This window comes from Necator americanus, chromosome IV, assembly GCF_031761385.1.
Source record: "Necator americanus strain Aroian chromosome IV, whole genome shotgun sequence".
Lineage (NCBI taxonomy): Eukaryota > Metazoa > Nematoda > Chromadorea > Rhabditida > Ancylostomatidae > Necator > Necator americanus.
This window is the reverse complement of record NC_087374.1, coordinates 7009077-7019314: the sequence shown is the minus strand read 5'-3', so window position 1 is coordinate 7019314 and position 10238 is coordinate 7009077. Positions and strand designations below refer to the sequence as shown.

At 36.8% G+C, this 10238-nt stretch overlaps 1 protein-coding gene across 2 annotated transcripts; it reads left to right on the top strand.

The window, feature by feature from the left end:
* Positions 1-2298: 2298 nt before the first annotated feature.
* Positions 2299-9732, top strand: RB195_000557 (uncharacterized protein; the record flags this gene model as incomplete). 2 transcript variants are annotated; one of them, XM_064196970.1, is made up of 3 exons in its annotated part: positions 2299-2562; positions 7512-7610; positions 9574-9732. In XM_064196970.1, the coding sequence occupies 3 exons, from the start codon at positions 2299-2301 to the stop codon at positions 9730-9732; spliced, it is 522 nt and encodes a 173-aa protein (XP_064052851.1). The 2 variants fall into 2 exon arrangements, with proteins under 2 accessions (XP_064052851.1, XP_064052852.1); XM_064196971.1 differs by lacking the exon at positions 9574-9732 and having other exon boundaries at positions 7512-7625.
* Between the last annotated feature and the right edge of the window lie 506 nt (positions 9733-10238).

Here is a 10238-nt window from a genome sequence, read left to right as displayed (position 1 = left end):
TTCTATTTATTTTTTAAAGTTTTCTATTCTATTTGTTTTTTTATTTTCATTTTTATTTTTGTTTTTTTCACACTTAATGATTTACTAAAATGATGTGTTCAAGGGTAAATACAAAACAATCACAGTTAATACATGGTAAAAAGACGGAAAAAAGAATTGAGGAATAGTGGAACAATAGAAATTTCTCATTATGTGCCTCGAGTTTTCCACTTCGACACTCCTTGTTTTAAAATGAACCTTTTCATCTACCGTAATCTTTTGAGTTCCTTGCATTTCTGCATCGTCACTGCAACAATTTTCTGGATGGAATCAGAAGGATTTTTTTCCCAAAGATAACAAGTTGATCATTAGAAGAGTTTGACTTTTCCCATGGGGATTTTTTTCCAGCAATTTTTTTTTCTTGTTCCAGACGTGAAGTTAAAGGTGACGTTAGATCTCGTTCGAAATTCATACAAGCGTCCAACTTGTGTGCTGTTCATGTAGATCCGGAAAAATTAATGGAATCATTCATTTTTCTAGGAATTCCTCACAAGTTCACGTTTCTAAAACATTTATTGTCGGTTGTTGCACGTTCCGCACATCACGCGATTTTTCATTGGCTCCTATTCTGTACTTCTTCACCTAATTAACATTTGATATGTCGACGGGACGGGACGGGACGGGGGGGGGGGGGAAATCACATAAAAATGCACTTTCATCCTATTTATCCGGCAGTAATCATCACGTGATCGTATTTTTTTTCTTCCCCGGACTATTCTTCCGAGTTAATAAGGTGAACTTTTCGATTAGCTGCGAGAAGAGAGAGAGAGACTTCTTGCAGTCTTCTATTACGGCTAATAATTTAAATTTTTTGAGCCTTTGTTCGTAATTGTAATTGATTAATTATTGCCAGAACCTGAAAAAAAAACAGCTTTTGTGTTTTTTCTCGAATTGGTCAACTAGGATTAGTCGACATTTTTTGAGAAAATAAATCCTAAACCGTAATCAAAATTCTTTAAACCGTCGCGTTCACATCAGTCTGTCACTGTCGATGTGGCATTTGTGCCACTGTGTGATAGGATTTTTTTGATCCACAATTAATTTCATCCATTGATTGATTGATTCACAATTTAAAAAGGTTCCCAACAATATTTTTACTGTTCAATTATTTCTAGAGAATCTTTTTTCTTCGGAGATTCGGTGATAGAATTCCTTAAGCCGTGATGATTGAAAAGAACTCACCAACCAGCTATTTTTTTTTCTTGACCGATAGTTTCCAGGAGCTCTTTTTTTCGCGATAATTTGGTGGCAGAGATCTTTGGAGTCACAGCTGGATGTGTGACTACAAAAATCGGCCAAGCACAAGTAATTACTAGGAAAAAAATGTGCATATAGTAGACCGATGTTGTTTTTTTTTTTGCAACGAGCCTTTCCTTCTCTGGGAGGGTTCAATGAAAAATGTGAAAAATGTTAAAATGTGAATAATGGGAGCTCTTATTTTGGAAATCAATTCTTTAATTATTCAAGGGATTCAATTTTTTAAAAAAGTCTTCCCTTTAATTGTTAAAATAGGATTCAATAGTTATTTTTGGCAGAGTTTTGGCTTGCAGCCAATTTAGTTTAGTACATTGAACATTTGACGACGGCAGAGTAGACATTCGTTTTTTTTTCTCCCACGTCTAGCTTTTAGATGTAATCCGAGAAGAAATTGCATTTGTTAAACAAAGGTTTCTCTTGTTCTAGAATTCCCAAAACAGTGTTCTTTTTAGAATTCTTTAAATACTCGGTGCTTGTTCTCCGGAATCGCACGTCTGTAAATCCCAAAGAACAACTAAATAAAAGTTTTTTCTTCTTTCTCATTGTCTGGAAAGTCTGGAAAGAGAGACACTTTTCCCATTTGTACTCCACTTTATCCTGTAACAAAACACGGTATAATGGCTACAAATAGTTTAAAGTATTCTAACTCTCATCTTTCCTCCTTCTGAGCTAGGGTTTGTAATTGTTTCCCTTCTCTCCATGTGTCCAACAACAAACACATTCCTTCAGATGGAAACGAGACACTTATTGAAGCAATTCCTATCGTCTCGTTACTCAGTGAAGGTTGTTTTGTTGAGCTGTAGCATTTACAGTAATAGACATTCCTACAGTATCCCTAAGAGTTTCAAATGAGAGGTGAAATAGGAATCGTCGTCACTTTAAGCCGTATTTTGTTTTTTTTTTGTAAGTACTCGTCTCAAAACTAAAAATTGAGAACTGTGCTCGTGTTTTTGTTTTTGTTTGTTTGTTTCTGTTTTTTTTCCTCGAAGATGCGAATTTCAGATGTCTGTGACATCGTTCCTCCGGCGGATGTCCGTCGATTCGGGTTCGCCGAAGTCGAGCCGATCAAGTCGTGAATCTCGCGACTCGCGCGAATCCCCACGACATCCGACCTCACGTCGTAGTCGCCTCGTGGCCAGCATCGACTCGGCTCGAAGGCGATTCTCACTACAACACTGCACCGACGTCTACCACCACCTTCAAGCGGTAGCAATGGCACGCGATCATGAACAGCTCGACGCGGGCAGCTTGCCTGACTTGCAAGAGGTACGGTATCGGGGCTCGTTTTGCGCTAATAGCCTAAATCGTAGAAAAAGTACAAATAGACAACTACATAAAGTGAATACAAATGTTTTAAAAACCTTATTAAAATATAGATAAAATGCATAAGTAAACATACATTCATGTTGACAAGTAAAGTAGTAGTAACCTAGCAAAAACATATTCATTTCAAGGATATTTCTCAAAGAAAAAAAAGCGGTAGCTATGAAATGCGATCACGAACAACTCGACGTAAGCAGCTTCTCTGAACTGCCTGATTTTAATGGTATTTTTTTCTTGAAAAAAAAATAAACTAGGAAATTTAATGAAAAAAAAATGAAACAATGGGACCCAACATCTCAATTCAAATTACATCTCAATTACACTTCAGTTCTACTGGATTTGAAATCAACTACTCTCGTTAATTTCAGAACACTTTCACTGTGAATGAAAAATTCAAATTATCGAGGCCTAGGTTTCAACATTTTGAATTTCTGTATGTAATTCCATTTCCTTGTTCTGTATTCCTTATTTTATTTGTTCAGGACATGGTCAGCAAGGGAAAAATTAAAATAAAATAATAAATTCTGAAAAAAAGCTTATTCAAGATACAGCCTTTCCTAATTACCATTTTAAATTGTATGTGTACATCGAATACCGTAGAATTTTCAAATGGGTAGCTTTGACCGGAAATCACAATGGGAAATGATCTCTTTTTTTTGAATTTTGTTAATTTTTGCTCGATAGCGTCCGATTTTTTTGAATTCTTTTTTAGTGTTTTTAAGCGACAATGGCCTCGAAACTCAAAAAAGAATAATCGGTAATATAAATATTAATAAAAGAATTAAGCGTAGAAAACTCGAAAAAAAAAATTCTGTAACTGTAACTGTAGTTTGTGGCATTCATTATGATCGCGATTTTCTACTGTTTAATCCATACGTTTCTTATGGAACGCTTTTCGTGCCGAATAACGTACTCCAGAGATTTTAATTGCAAAATTGTTCCAGAGAAGATGCGATAGGTGAAGAGGTGAACTTTGAGCTTGTGGAGCTCCTCAGATGCATTGAATTTTTCGTCCCTCTCCACCTCACTGCGCTATGTTTTACTATGAATAACTATCAATAATTAAGCGTCGCTCCAAACGTCTCAGCAACAGCTTTCGTAGCCGTCGGAGTTGTTCCGCGTTAGCTGGATAGGTTCCAGAACTAATTTCTGCCGAGACTCATTCACGCCGGCTCATGAAGTTTGTTTTTGTGCTCGCCTGGGGAACCTCGTTATCCGACTTCATTGCGTTTGGATTCGAATATGTGAGGCTTAGCCAGCTTAAAACGTAGAATTGTAATAGGCTCGAGGCTGTATGTGGGGAGGAGGGATGGATTTAATTTGAGTGAGAATTTTTCTGGAAATGTACATAGTATCCTACATAGTCTGATTTTCTTTAATAACTTTTTCAGGCCACACCTCTTCGTTTTGACTAAGCCCCTAGATTAAATGGGTCCGTCTGTGAATTCTGATCTGGTGCTTGGTTTGAATTTTTGCAAAATTTACTTTGAAATTATCCCCTAATTAGACACATTTTACTCCTAAGAGGAATTCTTTGTCATTGCTTTTCTTTAGGATTTTGAATAAATAAAAATGATTTAAGAAAGAATCAATGGAAATAATGAAAAATTGTTGAACATGCAATCCTCTCTTCAATTTCTTCTTAGAGGAAAAGACGTATACAGGAAGGAGGAGAAGAGGGGGTGAGATGCAAAAATGTGCATGGAATTCCTGGCCCAAGCCTTTTATTATTTACTATCTGTTTTAAATCATACCATTTTCTCCTCCCCCCCCTCCTCCTTTTTTTTTTTTTTTGGTTTTTTTAAAATAAAAAAAAAAAAAAGGGTGGGTGCTTTCCTTCATTTTCTTTTTACTTCTTTTTTTACTTTAATATTTTCATTGTGTTACACTCCTTCTTTACGATTTTTTCAGGTGACCATGTTAGATAAACTAACCAATAGTCAACTAGAAAAAAAACTACAGTAAAAATTAAATAGCTACTTTCGGATCTTTTGTGTCGAAGGCTTCCGAAACCAGTCCTTAGTTGCGTTCATCAAAGATAACCGATTCCTAAAGTTCATAGAACCTTATTTTAATAGTAATAATAATAGTAACAGTAATATTTAAATAATGATTTTAATACGTAATTCAGAAGCATACACCATATCGATTCTAATTTCTCTGAAAAAAAAAGAAACTTTCTCGAGTAACAAAAACTCAAATAATACTCCAGACATTTCTTTCTGCTATAACTACCATGAAAACATGGATATTCCAGAATTTTGAAAATATTCCTTGTAATGAGATGAACAGGGTGGTGAATATATTTACAAAAGCCCATTATTTCGCGAATTTGTAAAAAAAATAAATTTATAAGATATATCGGAAAGTTAACGGAAATGTTTTAGCAGCTGGTCGCAGATAATTGCCTGTTACCGTAGTGTTTCTATTATTTTAAATTGTTTTTCAATGCTAAAATGCAGATGTTTTTGAAGGAACTGAAACACAGATGTTTTTTTTTGAAGATGACAAAAAATCCAATTTCTATAGGAGGGTTAATGCATCGGGTGCTTTTTTTCGGAAAGCATTATGAACCGTATTTTACGCATGAACTGTTGGGTAGTACAACTTATTACGTGTGAAGTCAATGTGGCGGAAATTTGTGCTGATATAAAAAATTAACTTTACATCTTATAGCACTCGTTGAGAGTTCCCCAAGGATTCGATAGTACAACGCTTCTGGAATTGGAGTGATAATTTGCAACACCCATAACAGACAAAAATTGCTCGGATTTAACGTTTTTATAAATGTCTTTTCCTAGCAATTTATGGGCAAGAAAATGAAAATGTTCCGATAGGAAATTCCGTTGAAAATGTTCCTATTTTCGTTTCGATTTGAAAATGCCTCTACCTAAAATCTCTCTGTATTTTTCGTCCCTGCCTAAATTTTGGCATAATAACGAACATATAATACAGCAAATACAATATATAAATAATTTTAATTCCTCCTTAAATGAGGGCATAAAAATTGCCCGAAAAAGCACTTTGTCCACGGATAAAAAACTTCCTGAAACTGGACACAACTTTCAACTTCACATCACAGTTTTCTTCTGCTGAAACTAACTGATCCTTCTAATTATCTTGAACAGCTGGGTACAGTAACCCACCGTTAAACGGTTTGGTGTGATAAATAGTTGGGTTCTATAAAGTGAATCACAATCCTGAGATCCTCTCCTCTTCCGTCCTGGATTGGTGTTTCTATAAGGAAGAGCTGCTGTTTACTAGGAGTACGGTGCCCAACACATTGACGTCAAAGTTCTTTTCTATGGATGTCATAGACGAAGTGAGCACATTCGTGGTCAGGATCGTCGATAATTCTCAAAATCATGTCGAGCTCGATCATCGCTGCCGGCAATGTTCTAGGTCCGGGTCCCATTGTCTTGTCCCCTCATCACGGATCGCCTCTGTGTTATTTTATTGAACGTGCTGCTCTGTTTCCACACGCAAATTTTCCCTTTTAGACTTAAATCCACGCTCTATAACGATATTGTGTCCGTAGGATGTACTGGTGCGGGGGCTGTGAGAATTGTGCGACACTTCTGCAGTGCAATCAGTCGCTTTAATTACTCACGCCTGTGGTGCGAATGATCTTTGAATATTCGTGGGAATTCGGAACAAATTAGCGCATAATAGTGAGAAATTGAAAAGAAACGATTGCGCACAAAGTTGCACGTTTTTCAACCGCTCTCAGATTGGACCCGGCCACGGCTGCAATTCCGTAAACAGGCACGCATGAAGCGGCGCGGGAAAACTAGCAGTTACGATCGTGGCGAGACCTTCACCAACTACACTCTGCGTCTTTGCGTTCGAAGCCGAGCGATAGTCTCATCGCGATCTTAGCGGCTGTCTTCTAGCACAGTAAAAACATCCTGGAACATCTCGTCGAAAACATAAATTTAATTTGATTTTGATTTTTTGAAAAATTTTCATGTGTGAATTGAGAAAGAAAGTGAAAAAATGAAAAAAGAAGAACTAAAATTTTATGTCTAATGTTAGACAGCGGAAAATCAGGTGGCGGCCAGTTCTGAGCAGCATGTATTGTAATTTTACTGCAGTCTTGTGATTTGTAAACATTATCGGTAAAGAAGGAAATCTGAAATTTAAACGGAAAAAAGTAGTAGTCATCGCAAAATGTGGAAACTTAGTTCCAGAAGATTCGTTTGCTACTTTCGGGCGCATCTGGTTGTTTGGAAAAACAACCATTACTCCTCAACTCGTTTGTTTACAAGTAGTTTTTCGTCATGTCTCCTTTCAGTGGTGGTTAGGAATTGGTGAGACATCTGAAAATCTTTGGGGGTAGCATTTCTATTCTTTAAAGGCATCACCCCATGAATCTTAGGTGGTACGGATTTCAGGTGGAGTATTCTTACACGGGGTCGTAGGTTATGGAGAAAGGGTGATTCCGTCCATTTCTTCCTAACTGCTGTTAAAAAGCCATTTCCTACAACGAGTTCGATTGGAGCGCGCCAACCTTGTGCACGCGCTGCATCTTCCGCGCCGTTTTTTACGGCAATTAGAAAAAAAATGGACGGAATCACCTCCCTCTCCATAATCTACGATTCCGTATACGAATACTCCGCCTTAAATCCGTACCACCTCAGATTCGTAGGGTGATGCCTTTAAAATATGAAGCGCATGCTGTCCAGTGGCTGAGATTGTGTTATAAGAAATTTTATGTGAATTCTTCAATATCACCAAAAAATCTCATTTGTCCTAGCATACATATTTCTGCTCTCGGATCTCCTCATGCAGCAAAGAGGGAACAGGACAGTTTTACGAATTTTTCAATGGGATGCACTTTTGTGATATATGTGAGAAACGCCTCAATTGTGGATGTACTAAATGTTTTTCAGAAACCACGATCTCCTCAAGCAAAAAGGGTCTCGCTGGTTGCCGGTGGGGACAGAACGATCTACCTTCGAAAAAATCGCAAGAACCCAACCTCATCAAAGGTTTATACGTTTTAAGTTCATTTTTACAATTCTTTTTTTTTGGGATAAAGGATAAGGTGTTTGGCGTTAATCAATCCGCTTGGGATGCGCCACCACCCCAATCAATCAAATGAGAGTTTTTTACATCATAGACAAGTCTAGTACCAATTTATCGACCCCGGAGGGATGAAGGGTTTGGTGAGCACCAGGGCGGATTCGAACCTCCGATCGATCGTGCAGACAAGGGAACCTCTTACCGACTGCGCTACATCCACCCCATTATCTTTCTTTCTTTTTTTTTCTTCTTTTTTCGTTTTTGAGATTCCCAGAAATTATCATCAGATGGGCGTAATGTGGAAATACTACGACATGCCATTGAGGGATTTGTCACGATCATCATTGTTCCTCATCGTCCAGCGTTAAAATATTTTGAATAAAAAGTGAAATGTCCAGTCATCCATTATTTACTAAATAATCTGAAATAGGGAAGGTAGCAACTACATGGACGGCATCCTACATCCTTTACTAGGTCAATATTTTCCGGTTGTCGCAGTTATTTCTGCTTTTTCACCTCAAATATCAAAATACATCACATGTTAAGCGATAGTAGCGTTCAGACATAATTTTTATTTATTTTATTTTTATCTTTTGGCATTGATTACGGATAGAAAATAAAATGAACAGAATAAATATAAATGGATTGATTGAAATGAAGAACCAAATGATATGTAGATGAAAAATTTCTTGACCTCCACTCGTATTCGAATAGTATTCGAATTACTAGTCGATTATGAACACATTTCAAAGGTATTTCAGTTTGTATGAGGATTAAAACTAGTCATAACTTGGACCATTGAACTAGGACTGGATTTGTTTGACCAAAATTTTCCCCTACGTTATTCGTCATATAATTTGCAAAAGCCAGCGAATTTTTGAAAATCATTGCATTAAAATCCTGGATTTTCCATATCATTGATCTTGTTGTATCTGATGAGGTGGGGTGTAGCGTACTCGGTAAGAAAACGTATGCTTACTTGCCTTACTATGCCTTTTTTTGGGGGGCCAAGGTATGAATATTCATATTCATTTATTTAAATTTATTCCAACCCAACAAAATTCGACTAGTTCAATAGTCATTTTTCTGTGAGGATCAGTGTTAATCGGTAAAATAACCACCACTAAATCGTCGCACGAATGTTGTAAACATAGCAATTTTTGAAAAATTACCAAAGTTTCACTGAAGTGCACCACTCAGTAGTTTTTTCTTCGATTTACAAAGAGAGAGAATTCCTACAGGGATCAAACTCAGAAAAGTCGGTAATCAGTTTCAAAAAAGAGAAGTTGTCCGTAAGCACTAAGAAGCAGGTAAAAATGATTTTTCGAATTTTGCAAAAATTAAGGTTCTGCTGAGGATTGAACTCTTGAATATCCGTAAATAGTTTCAAAAGATAAAAAAAGTGTCAAAAAGAATATCCGCCATATTTTCAACTTATTTATGCACATATGTACTAACACACTTCTAATTCTTGCAGTGAAATATTTGTGGGATCTGTCTTAGATTATATATTTTAATTTTGCATATAGCATTGTGTATAAATGTTTACGTTAACATCATTTGTTAATATTTATTAACATTTATTCATATTTACCATATATATTAAAAGTAATAGGATAAAGTGTCTGGCGTTAATCAATCCGTTTGTAATACGCCACCACGTTCACTTCAATTCAGAATTAGATTGTTATAGTATTTTATTCTAATTTAAAATTTATTTATTAGGCGTCTAATTTATTTCCTTAACTCGATTTATTATAATTAATTTTTGATTACTAAATGAGCGGTTACATTGGAAAAAGTTGAGAAGGGGCGGAAGGTCGTCACGTTCACGACGAGTTTTCTCCCAACCACACGTTTGATCTAGCTTTTATTGATGATCTGCACCCCTAATCCTTTTTTTTCGTGGAGGGATCTCAACGTATTCAGTTTCGCGCTATGCTACCTTTAAAGGCATCACCCCACAAATCTGAGATGGTTCCGATTGCAGGTGGAGTATTCGTATACGGGATGGGAGACTACGGAGAGGGAGGTGATTCCGTCCATTATTTGGATTTTAACTGGATATTAACTATTGCTGAAGCCTAACCCATATACTTGAATATATAGAGGAAGCATGGAATCTTTTTTTTTTTTGGTCACGACTCTCCATTTCATAACTCAAAAGACCCAGACATTGCCGACCTGAAGGTACTTGGGTCACTCGGTGTTGATAGGGAGTTTATATGAGACACCGAATCTCGGAGAATGGAGCAGTGATGGATGGAAGGATTCTGGACGAACTCTTGCTATAGATATAGAAGGTCCCAATAAGAGCTCGCACAGAATTAGAAAGAGAAGGAGAGAGAGAAAGAGAGAGCGCAGCGGAGCTATGTTCAAGAACGACACGGTTCGGCAAAGATGCAGCTACCAGTGTCAGGCAATAAAACCAACCAGCTGAATAAGTCAAGCAAATCAAAATATTGTACACATGATGTCATATCAAAATATGTAGTATTTACAGAAACAAGGACAACCTGATTTTTGTTACTGGGCCTACGATATTTTTAGATAGAACCTTAAGTCCTTTAGTCTTCGGCGAAGGTGCGGCTTGA